General features: G+C 38.5%; 1 protein-coding gene across 2 annotated transcripts in view; it reads right to left on the bottom strand.

The window, feature by feature from the left end:
• Nucleotides 1-1,840: 1,840 nt before the first annotated feature.
• Nucleotides 1,841-13,333, bottom strand: part of MIPOL1 (mirror-image polydactyly 1) — a 183,956-nt gene continuing 172,463 nt past the window's right edge. For both annotated transcript variants that reach the window (XM_058864690.1, XM_058864679.1), the window contains exon 14: nt 1,841-7,456. In XM_058864690.1, coding sequence (XP_058720673.1) covers nt 7,390-7,456 — 67 coding nt within the window. In that variant the 3' untranslated portion in view covers nt 1,841-7,389. The remainder of the gene's footprint in view (nt 7,457-13,333) is intronic.

Genomic DNA, 13,333 nt, shown 5'->3' with positions numbered 1-13,333 from the left:
TGTTCTATCAACACAAATTTAGTGAAAAAAATGAACACAACCAAATTTCAAATAATTTCCTAGCCTTACGCTGACATACCAACTTTATTAGACATTCTGCTTTCATATATTACAACAGCTGTGTCTTGCTTTGACTTCTGTGAAGTTTTAGAACTTCTATATGTAAGCAAAGCAAAGTATTCCTGTCACTCATTTTAACAACTTTTTCTCCTTTTCTATGTCCTAAGCAGGAAAAGCTTATTATACACATGTGTATTTGGATTTCACCCAATTGTTCTTGGTGTTCTGCTCAAAATTTAATTACTATCTTGCACACCACACACTGGCAGATTGTTAGGGGTGAGAGAAAATTTTCCTTGTCTAAAGTGGAAGAAACAAAGCTGTTAATTTTATATACCCTATGAAAGCACCAGATGGAAATATTTTATTTCTAGTGAAGAAATGAATTAACTTTTTGATTTTACATAGCAATATGTGAAATCTTGCTTCTAAAGAGTACAACATTTAAATTGATAACTACATCCACTTAGACTTACATCCATTCCAGTAGCCTTTTTTCTCATAGAATGATTTTTGAGATGTTTATCTCCTTGATCATAAAACCTGTGAAACAGGAGTGCCACATCAGTGAGCCAAATAATCATGAACAAAGTTCTGTGGCTTCAGACAATAGAGTAGTCACAAAGTAGCTTTTCATTTCTGCATCTTAATGTTTTGATTTTTCTTATAAGTTTGTTTCTGAAATTAGTTCTGTTAACACTTATTTAATGAACAAATAAAGCAGTTTCCATCCTTTGAATTCTTTGGGAAACCACTCTATTTTTCAACGGTGTGTGAAATGTAGTTTGCATATTCATATGAGAGAATCAATCATCACAAATTTACATCATGTGTTCTTCAAGGGCGATCCTAACCCTCCCTTTTCATGGCCAGTGGGAAGCAATTGTGATCGATTCAATTGATTATATTGCTGTTTTACCACGTGCAAATGGATCTGCATCTATCATGTTCAGAAGCTGTTCAAAGCATGACGAACTTCTGTGAACGTGGCACTGCGTGGACCTTTGGCCTGGGTCACCAGGAGGGAACATGCTCTACTCCCGCTGATGACAGCTTCTCAGAAAGGAGTGTGACCCTCTGCAGCTGGCAGCTCCTGGGCAACGTGCCAGAGCACCAACACAATTGTAACGGTGCTCAGGACTCATCAACAGGGGACTGCCAGGTTTGAAACAAAATATGGCCATTTCAGTTCATAAGTTCTCAACTTTTCATGTTTCAGTACAAGTTTCAGGTTAAAACTTGAAAGAAAATAAAAGTGGTGGTGTTTTTTTGATTGCTGGGGGGAGTGGTTTGTTGTTGTTTGTTTTGTTGTTTGTTTTGTTTTGTTTTGATTTTTTTTTTTTTAGACTAAACATTGCCCTTGCTCCTCCTTTCTGCCAAAGGAAGGAAAAGAAAACCAATTCCAGGTCAAGGACTGCTTTTCCTTTTCCCCAAGCTGTTCTATTTCATCAGTTCAGTACAGCTTTTCAGTCTATTTTCTTTATTGCTTGGCTTTGCATTCACCAGCAAAGTTAGTACTTACTCATCACAGTACATAATAGGACTAAGAGTAAAGCACTGCAGGATTTGGTCCCACTACTACTGTGTTCCACTAATTTTACAATCAAGTCTTGGCTACCAACATAAAATCCTAAATTCTGAAAACACTGCTGGCTTTGTATTTCTGACATTTAGTTGAATAGAGTTACCAGGTACATGTTACCTTAAAATTGATTTTTAATGACAATATTTTACAATTAACAATAAAAAAACACACTCTAAACCAAACTTCTTTTGCAGACTATTTTAATAAAGGGATTATAAAATACAAAAGAGAGAGAGACAGGTAACCTGAGATGCAATTTTGGAATGCAAACTTTTAGTTCAAATGTGCAAGCTCAAACTTAACAAATGTTTAAAATATTTGAGTTTGTCAAATGGTGCCAAAATAAACCATGTCTTTTCTAAAGACTACATATTTAGCTAGGCACTGGCAATGTAAATCTTTCAACCATTTCAAGTATTTGTTTAAAAGCCTCCCAGAACACGTGGGCTCCCAACAAAACTGAAGAATGAAATGTTTAGAACACTGAAGCTCAACAGCTGACTTATAATCGACCTAATATGAGAACACTACTTTGTCTTTTTGAACTCGTGAATACATTTTATTTACCAATGCATGAGAAGAACAAACAGAGAAAGTCCAGTTCTGCAGACCTGATGTGAAATGTTACAGTGATAAGAGTCAGCCCATGTAACGCTGCTATCACAGCAAGAAAAGCTGCCCGCCAGAGATTTCATGTGCCCCACAGCTGATTCTTGCATGGGAGGAAAATCTTCAGGGGTATAAGTTAAGAAGAAGAAAACGCAACAAAACCAACAGCCTTGTTCTAATTGAAGGAAATAAAGACACAGAGAAATCCTGACATTTAGACAGTAAGTTCATTTGTGCAAATGGATTAAAGATGTTACAACTCTTGATCACCTGGTAAGAATATACAAAAGGCCAATCTTGTAAAATATTCCTGATTTGGAATAAACAAATAAATAAAAGTGCATATGACAACACACTGACCTCACTAAACCATTTCAGTATGATAGCTTATTTATAAAAACAGTTTTAATATTCCTTAACATTAATGATTAACCAATGAATCTTACTTTGCTGTGAATATATTTAAAGAGGAATCAAACAGACTTCAGCAGCAGGACTCCACTAACAAGACTGAGCTGGCTTTGAACTTTTCAAATATCAGCAGTTTTCCCAACACCAGTATAGAATGCCATGCCACCAGTTTTCAGCTGTGGGCTGCATGGAAAATAGTACTAAAAGACTAAAGGTCCATAGTTCTTTTCTATTAAAGTTGATTTGTCACAATATTGTTAATTAGTGAGGGCTTAGGGAAGGCTTACTGGGAATATAATTACAGTGATGAAAAGCATTAATAATGCTCTTATCCCGAGCCAACATGATGCTATTTACATATTTTACCCTGGCATATACCAGAAATGGCTCCCAATGCATAACATGCTGCAGGATCATCAAGAGAAAGACACAAAATCTCACAGGGGAATAACATTTCTGAGTATCCCTGTTCTATTCAAGACAGCAGGGACCCTAATTTGACCAGTAATTACACTGTCACCATAAGAATCACCTATGGTGAGCTACCTTTCATCATGAACTGTTTTTCCATCAGGAGGGAAATGAATTGCTACTCCTGGTACATAATTGGATGCAATCTCATCTCTCTCACATATATTAGGACAGAAGTGACAATTGCATTTGTCTGCTGTATGGGAGCAGGCTTCTTTTCACTTTCAGAGCTCTGCACAGGCATCAATCAGTTCTCAATGAATAAACCACATGATAAGCCCATTAACCCATGTTGTTGTTATGGCCTATTTCTACTGACCAGAGCAGATTTCTGGCCCTCATTACACTGAAAGGCAAAAGTTAGACTGGGCTCAACAGGACCAGCACCTCTGCTGAGGGCACTAAAGGCTGGGCCTCCACTCCCAGACCTATGTGATTTATGCTGCTCACTTCAGCAGGTGAAGAAGTGAAAGTGTTTTGACATTAACCACATAGATACTTTTGCAAACTCCCTGGAGGAGCCCAGGAACCTCTTCAGGGACTGCATGCCTTTAACGACAGTCACTAAGGAATTTGCCAAAGACCACACACCAGGTTGTTAGCAAGAAAGAGGGAGAACTGTTTCTGAATCTTTCTACTCTCAACACAGTAAATTTCTCAAGGTCCTTTCCAAAGAATTAAAACATTTCCAGCTGAATTTTAAAAATCAATACGTCTAATTTAATCAGCATTCAAATACATTTATCCACATTTGTCATTTATGACAAAACACCTTAACTTAAATGATCACTGAATTCCAGGCTGCTTGGTTGCAACACAAAAGACAGAGTCAGGAACTAATTTTTCACCTTAGGTATAACGTGTCAAAAGCAAAATTATGGAGCAAAACTATCTTTTAATTTTACCGAATCAAATATTACCTGCAATCAAATGCATCTGACATCAAGTCTGCTAGATGGCTTTTGCATGGCCCATCCTACTTTTCCAAACAAAGCCAATGGACACAAGAGGCTGCAGGTCAAACAATCTGGCTGTAGGAAGCCTGCATTCACAAGATTATTCACTTGGACACAGAAATACTTGGGGAAAGGTGAGGAGCTCTTGACACTCCTAGGGGAAGGAGGAACTTAATACATTCCTGCATGGAGCACAGGCCCTGATTTAGTAAACTTGCATTTTCAAAGTAGCAAACAACTTCCTCATAAAAGCTGCCAGGCAATAACTAATAATTTTACACTGGAAAACAAGTACTTCGAAGTTAGATTAAAACAATGTGTAAGAATAAACGTTTAATTTTCACAGTGAAGGAAAAGCTACCTTATTGTCCTGCAGGGATCTTTGTCCCAGAGGCCATGTTTAACTTAACTAAGAAATCACCTTGAAGTGATTAATTGAAGGGGTTCATTTGGAGATGGCAGTATTTCATATCACCATATTCAGCATGGAGATGCTGATGATACTTTGCTGTATGAAGAGTGAGTATTAAAGAGGAACAGTGAAAAGAGATGGAATAAGAGCTCATGGTCACCAGGGAATGCTAAAACAACAGGTGACATTCAGCACCCATAAATGCTAAGTTACCATAAATGCTAAGTCTTCATACAAGCTACGATGAACTCTGAGCTGAACATTACAACCAAGGAAGGAGATCTAGAATTGTTGTTTGACTACGGAAATATTAATACAAATAAATAATCTAAATAAATAATAGTCACAAAGTAAGTCCAATGCTAAAAAGTTTACAAATAGAGAATAAAACAGACAATAAAACAGACAACATCATTATGAAAACTATTAAAGTCACATTTTGTCTATATTTTGAACACTAGGCACAAATCTGGTTGCATCTCAGTAAAAACTGCAGAGCTGGAAAATAAGAAAGTAGTATGACAAGGCCAATTAAAAACATGAGACAGTCCTTTAAATGAGACTAGGAGTTCTCTCTGGAAAAGGAAAGTGGGGGAAATTATGGCAAATATGTAAAATCACATGGGACATGGAATATGAACAAGGAATGGTTCCTCACCATTTCTCTCATACAAAAACTAGGTGATAGGAAATAAATAGAGCTGGTTCATAACAGAAAAGGAAGTATTTCTTTACTCAATGCATCATTAACTGCCTAAGACCTTGTGAAAGGAACAAGTAGATACAACTTAAATGGATTTAAAAACAGGTAATGGAAAAAATGCTGCTATATAGAAAGACACCACCTCTGGCTTAGAAAGCCTCTAACTAACAAGTTGCTGGGACACTTGGGAGAGTGGTCACTAGTGCTGAACTGACTTTATACCCTTTTCTGGGCATCTTCTATTTGTTATTGCCAAAGGCAGTCTTTGGGCTTTGGTCTAGAAGAGCATGGTTGTCCTTACATTTTTGTCTTTATTCCCTCCTCACTACCTCCTTACAGCAGAAATGGTTCAATAGCACTGACAGCTCAGGAGATCTTGTCATCTGCCTGCTGCACAAAGCTCAGTGAGGACAGTAGGACAAAGAGCTCCACCTTTGAGTCACCCAAAGAGCTGAACAGCAGCACGTGGGAGAGGGTGAAGGGGCTGGAATCTGGGGGGGGGGAGGGTGGGGGTGGCCATCCTCTGGTTGGGAAGCATTAGAATTTTTTCCCACTGAATAGGTGTGGGGGAGAGGCTCCAGACTCACTGGCTATCTTAGGATTGACCAAAGGTCAAAAAGGAGCACTTCAGAAGTTTCTAGAAGTGACTTGGGTAAATGTGGCTTGGAGGGATGCTACTTATCTCCCTGCAAGAGGTTAGGTTTGGTCAGCTGAAACTAGGAGGGGCTTAGGTCTGCAGATGAAGAAGGCTTAACATTTAAGTGTCTGAAAGAAAAAACAGACATTATAATGTCTCTCTCTACATCTAAAATTAAAATTTCGTTTTTCCCAGATAGTCTGCACTATCACAACATCTGAACAAGCAAGCATTAAGAGGTGAGACCATGTAGCACCATTAAACAAAAAGCAAAGCAGACAAGTGGGAGCCTCAGGAGCTACATTCACCTTGCCTGAGTTGGCTGCTCCTGAGGAGATACTAAAGCCCAGCTGTCTGCTGAGATTCTTTATTGAATTTGGGGTGCTCAGAGATTACAGCTGCTTTCTTGAGCAGGATTATATGAGTACTGACCTGACTGTTCATACAGGGAGATGACTGGGTCACAAACATAACTTTAAGTTCAACTTTAATGTATCTGTAAAGCCTATAATGTCTGTATACCCCAAATCTTCCTCCTCAGCCCTGAGTGTCTCCCCTCCCTGTAAGACTCTATGCTTCAGCCTTTACATCCTAGGGCACTTCATGAGTACAAAAAGCTGAGGATTGACAGCTTGGCCTCAAACCCAACCTGGATGGTACTCCTGCACTGCAGAGCAATCAGAGCCTTGCAGGAAAGAGACAAACACTGAAAAGGTGAATTTTTAATTTATAAGGTGCTTTCTGAAATCTGAGAGCTTTTCCCTTGTATAAAAGCACAGAGGAATGACTAAAAACAATACAGGAAACTTTCTCCACTGTCTGATACTGTACAATGTCACAAGGCTTTCATGTTGCAATTTTTTAAGCTGTACTTCCAGTGAAACCTAAATGCAAATGTCTTTTTAATGTACATTGAAAATACCATGTATTAGCAGAAGCTATTCAACTGTTGTATAAAGCTACACATTTATCCTGCCCTTTGATGTAGCCACAGTTACTACCTGCAATTCAATGGGCTATGAGTAAGGAGGAAAAAATATCCAATATGCCAGCCAGAGATATTTCTTGAATGCCAACTTACTTTATCAGTTAATATATTTAACATACAAATACTGGACTATTTGCAGTCTCACAAATAAAAGAAGGGATTTAAATTTTGCAACTGCTTTACAGCATTTTGAACCTGAAGCCTGCAGTATTTAAAAAAATGACCATGCTGTGCCTTGCAGCAGACTACAGTCTAACAACACTGAGAAAACAGACTGTTAAAATAAGCATCTACATATTTTTTTCACAACACACAGTGCCACAATGCATTTGGTTAAAAACAAATACATGTTTGCAATGAAACATTTTAACAAATCACAGAACTCAGCAGCAAAGTAGTTAAACATTTATGATTTGATTTTATCTCAGCTTGGAATGTCGCTGGAGTGTCCCACTTCTAACAACTGTTTGCTAAGTTAAGGCTTCAGTGTTTACACAGTGCTGAATGAAGCAGCCTGGTCACCAGATGTGAAAGCTTCCTTAGACTACAGCTTTCAATCAGATCACGGTCCTAATGGTCCCTGCTCCAACCTTCTTCCTCAGGACGTCCACCAGCCTTTCCAACCTGAGAGGGGGCAGGGGAGAGGGAGAGGAGAGAAAAAAAAAGGAAGCTAATGTTAGGAATGTTCTGGCTGAAAGAGACAGTGTTTGCACTGAACCAAGCTGTCCTGGTGGTGGTCATGCTCAGAAACAAAGCACTACTGTAAAAGACAGACATTAAGGGAAAATGCAGACAACTTGTGAAAAACTTTTTAACCTACAACCTAACCCATCTGCAGCCAGTCATATATATCAACTCATTTTCCCTTTGTAGTGCATGTAGTATCTCTGTATGGTGTTAACACAAAACCCTGTGCAGCAATCCTGTGGTACATACACACTTCAGTTGTAGCAAGACAATTAATTTTCGCACTTTTAAAATATGAGCTGTCCACGGCTCTTGTTAAATGTAGCACTTAACTATTGTTTCCCCTTAAAAAATAACTTGCCCATTATCCAACAGATACTTTTACTGTCCAGTTTATAAATTTATGTCTAAAAGCCGATGTGTTTTGTGTAAAAACTTTTTCAAAATACTCAACAAGACAAGCTTCTGAGGACGTGGAAGATGATATTTTGAAGGTGGCCTGTGTGATTCTTGTGTCAATACAACTACAGAAAATAAATAAGTAGGACAAAGAGCTGCCCAATCCTCTTAGTTTTAAGGCACAGGCACTATAAACATGTTCAGATTCTCACTGGCTTAATTTGATCTTTCTTTTGTTAAAGTATGTAGACAAATGCAAAGACTAAATTTGTTCATAATTTTGCATCTACACACATTTATCTTCATCATTCCAGAAATCATGCATTCAAGCTATTTCTTCAATTTGTCTGTATTTTATAGTAGCCTTCAATGAAAGCTCTCCCACAAATAAACTATCCATACAAAAGCAGACACTGTGTGTAGCAGAACACCTTCAGAGCCATGTCCAGAATATTATACACACAGCTCCCACAATGGATAAACAGAACTGCAGGTTCAAATAGCTGTATTCATTGTTACAAAGTCATTTTTTCTTATCTTGAAAGACAATTGAAAAAAAAAATTGTACAACACGAGAAATGCAGATAGGAAATAAAAATAACACAGCTTTATCAAAATTGCAAAATGCATTTTATCTCATGAATGCATTAGTAACTTCAGTGCACGTAAACTAGTCAACATGGATTTATTGCCACAAGTCATGACTAATGTGCTTGGTACGTATTGAAACACTGTTGTTTTCCAGGAACCACCAAGCACGATGAAGCTACACCTTTCATTGTACTCACCAGGTGACTTAATTCCTGAAATGAGATTAAGAATTCACCACCCAAATGTAATCATCAGACACCAGGAAAAGTATGTGGAAAGTTCAGCTCATTCTAGCTGTTCCACAGGGACAGCTAAAAAACTGCTGCTTAGCTACTCCTCTTCCTTCAGTTTTCCAATGGCCACTTTTCCTTCTTCTTCCTGCACCTCCAAATACTGCATTTTCAGGTGGTTTTGTGAAATAACATCTACTGCGCTTTGGCTTTATGGAGGCAGCACCCAAACAGCCATAACTGAGTGCCCTCAGTACATGCAAGTATAAAGTCAGTGATTTCACTAGTTATTTGCTCCTGGAAATTTTCTCACATGGATACATCAATGTTTTCTGAGTTCTTAGGATTTAGATCCTCAGTTACTGATTGGTCACAGCTTTGTCAGTCTTTCTTACTGGGAAGTTTCCCTGTTACATGGGTTGCCAGTCCATGTGCAATTCCAGAAAGCAATGGCAGATTAGTCCTCTTTCAGTGGCATGTGTACTCAGAAGCACAGCAGCTTTCTCAGCCATTTTAACTCTTGCTGGAGGCCTCTTTCACACTAGCACCCTCTCTAATGTACTTCAGAGACATAAAAGCACCAGAGAAAGATTTCAAACTGTTTGGACAAACAGAAGGTTTGGGCTGAAAATTGTTTTTCTGGGAGAAAGTATAAAACCTGTAAAATCTGAGATCATGGCTTATTTAAATCACTCTTCAGTTAAAAAGAAATATTGTGTGGCTTTACAAGGCAGGGGGTGGGGGGGAATGACTTCAGTAATTGAGGCTCCTTTTGGGGAAACACAAGTTGGATGTCACAGCTTACACACTGTCCTACAAGTGGGTTTAGATGTGCACCACTCTGTGACCAAGCAATGGCACTGCACACCAGAGCAGAACAAGTCAGCGAAGAGCTGCCCATGTTTGAAGAGAAATACCACTGGGATGAAAGTAGCTGTCTTCTGTTTAACCTTGAAACTGTCAGGCTTCATTGAAAATAATGAGGCTTAACAATCATAGTTACTGCTCTTCAAATGAATGATGACTGAAATCATCAAAATGAGGTATTCCTCACCAAATACAAACCATGCAGAGTGTATTTGCCTTTTGTTTCAGTCATATGTGGATTTGCAATTTTGTTTATTCTTTATCAGAAGGAAAAAAAAGTTAGCAGTGGATTAAGACACTGTACCTTTGAAAGAGATTTAAGCAGCAACGTAAAAGAGAAATTGTAACAGCTATTTATAAGGTAAAATAACAGAGGGCAAAATTTACCCCTACACAGACACAAGACCCAATATACCACTGAAATCCCACTTAAGCCTACAAAATAATGCTATGCGCTGAATCAGTGGTTAATAACTCTTGATACAGGCCTCAGGGGGCTTTTTGGAATGATAATCCTGGACTCTTTGTTCACCAAGGGCCCAACTCTGTCATCCCAACTCACACTAAGCAACATTTTCTTTGTGAGTAATAAATAAAAGGCAGCTCAAAAGGCCATTGGTGCCAGGGAGGTGCTACCTGCGAGGGGAGAGGGTGGCAGAGTCAGCCCTTGTTGATAGAGCTTTGTGCCCAGCCCAGAGGATACTGCAGGCAGCTCCCTCTGGAGACTGAGCATTTCAATGTGGAAAACTACAGTAATAGTTTTGTACCCCAAGATCAAAGGGAACTTAAACAGAAGAATGGACAATGCTGGGAACTAGTCTCAATGTTTGCAGGGTTTTATTGAAAATGTGCAAGACATGAAGACATGAAGAAAGCAACTTCTGTTACTTGGTGTAATTTCACCAAATTTTACTTAACTGAAAGCAGCACTGACCACATTTGATTGTATTCTAAGAGAAGTTCTAACAAATTCTAACATTCTAACAAATGACATTTGTCTTTTTGCTTGTGAAGAGTCCTCATAGTGTAAGTTAAATGTGCAACATGACACCTCTTCCTGGGGTATAAGCAAGGACACACACTGAATTTCCATCTCATGAAGCAACTGAATAAGTCTTTTAAGAAGAAAGCACCTGAATTAATATTTTAGATGAGACAGAAGAAAGATGTGGTGGGTAGGCCATTCTGTTGTAGTGCTGGGGGTCCAAATGTGCAAGGACAGACACACCTTTTGGAATGCTTTACAAAGGACTCGCTCCCCATTCTCACACATTTCAATTTATTCCTTAGAAATTTTTGAAAACTGCAGCAGATGACCTTCATTATTTCTTCGTTCTTCAAATACTTTCAGAAAATCTGTCCCTTAAGAAATAAATTCTCTCAACATATGCCACATCAGCATTCTTTATACAATTATTGTATGCATGCATGCAAAGCGAGTACAAAATGACATATAAAATACAGGAAAAAGCTATGGATTCAGATGGATAGGTACAACTTTGGTTTTATTTCTATTGATTTACATATATCCAAAAGTAAAAAATAAAAATGTCCAGTGCTTTTCATGATAGATGAAATTTGCATTAATGAAAAGCACAAAGATGATGGCTAGAAATATTCTTTATCTACACTACGTACTTTTGTAATGCTCCCATGAAATGGTAAAATTAAATAAAACACACAACTTAGGAAAGGGACACCCAGTCCATCATTATTTTTAAGTTAGCAAAAGACACAGTGTTAAGAGTCTTGAATTGCAGTGGCTTAATGCTTCCTTCATACAAATTTGGAATTAAGCAGTTGAATCTGTGTTCTATATAGAAATAAAAAGAATTCCATAAGGGGCTTGCTGCTATGATATTAGAGGTTTAATTATGTCTTTTTAAACTTGTTGCTAAGCTTTAAGAAGATCCTCATCTTTAGAGGAAAGCTATCTGAACAGGATCATTACTAGGTGAGTCTTCACCAAGACAACTTCTCAACAATTCAACTTCAAAAAAATTCTCAGCTTCTCTACCAGTTATTTCAAACTCTGTTCCCTTGTCACCTATGCACACAGCTGTCAATGCCTGGGTGGAGCATATGTTGTTATGGGGAGTGTTTTTACACAGACCCTGAATTGCTTGACAATCTGCTCTGACTTTTAGCAAAGCTTTACTCCTGTGAGTAAAAAAAAAAAAAAAAAAAAAAAAATTGGTTTTAGACGTAGTGTCCATAAAGCAGACTTAAAATCCTGACAGAGAAGTTTGCTCCAGGACACAGAAGCTGGACAGATATGTGCAAGTATGTTACCTACTACTCTCTGCTACTCACTCTTATGCACATTTTTGGCTTGCTTCCCTCTTTCACATATTCTACTGAAGAAGTCTAGCTCTGACCTGTAGCTTGGGATCAGTAAAAACTCTGCAAGTGCATAAATCCACACAGGTTGGTACATCCTTCCACACTGCTCCATCTCTGGCCCAAGGAACCCACCCCAAAGACAACAGTGGCCTTTACTCCCGGGCTCTGAATATGACACTTATACAGTCATGGAGTGAATTCCCAAGAATCATGGCGCAGAAATGGATGAAATGGACACCCAACTGACAGAAAAGGGCACCCTTCAAGTAGCCCATCTCCTAATCTGCAAAGCAATATACAGACTACCCAAAAACAATGGTTTCTACCTGCAAATGGAGGAGTTAAGTGATAAAAACAAAATCATCCTGGATTTTGAAATGGTATATAAAGGCTTATAAACCTAAGCTATAATCCTTGGTTATCTTTCCAGTAGATAAGATTAGGCTCAGGCTATGAAGATGGCCTTACTTGCATGATTTCTGGCTTCTTGTGGAATGTGTTTTGCTGACACTAATTCCCCTTAGAAACCAAGCTTTTGAAAATATATTAGATAAATAAAATGCATTGGACAAAAGCACTGCAAGCAGCCTTGCAGTAGAGTTCAGTGAATGGCTGTTTGGTGAGTGGTTGTACAAATAAATTCACTTAATTTTATTTAGAATAAAATTACCCACTTCCTTTCCCTCTCCTTTCCTTCAGTTTTCCTCTTGGATAAACTTAATAAAATTCCAAATGGCATACTTGTTTTCAGGCTTTTTCTGTCAATTCAAGGAAACAAATGACATAGAGAGAGAGGCTGCTGTGATACTTGTCTTGCCCAGAAACCAGTCTCTTGGACAGGATCATTTACTCAGGAGGCTGGAGCAAACTGGTTCAGCTCTATTATCTGCAGGAGGGAGCTGGACCCTAGCTGCTTCCCTCTGAAGGGAATAGCACTGTGATAATACTGGGTGTTGGGATGGCTTGTTCTCAGTTTCAGAATTTGAGGCTGCTTTGATTGAATAAAATACTTAAATATTCACTGGTCTGAAGCCTGGTAACAGGGATATGACCTTGCATGTGCATGACCTGTCTACCATGCTACACAGCCATCACCCTCTTAATCCTGGCTTATTCAGTGAATTTTTAATTATCCTTATTCTTCAATTCAGGTATTATTTTTGCCACCTCAAAAGCCTGCCTTTTTAACAGTATTTTTTTGTCCTCTCAGTAAAAATCACTGCCCGTTGAATTTAATGGTGTGTAACAACTCCTTCATAAACCATCATAGTGATAAAGACCACATGTGGTTCCAGTGCACAGGCTGCCTCCCTCTCCTTAACAAAGTTTCCTCTGCATTTTTTGGATCAGAGTTTTGGTGTCTTTCTAAATGGCACGCTGGAGT

This window comes from Poecile atricapillus, chromosome 1, assembly GCF_030490865.1.
Source record: "Poecile atricapillus isolate bPoeAtr1 chromosome 1, bPoeAtr1.hap1, whole genome shotgun sequence".
NCBI classification, from domain to species: domain Eukaryota; kingdom Metazoa; phylum Chordata; class Aves; order Passeriformes; family Paridae; genus Poecile; species Poecile atricapillus.
This window is presented reverse-complemented; position numbering and strand designations above follow the sequence as displayed.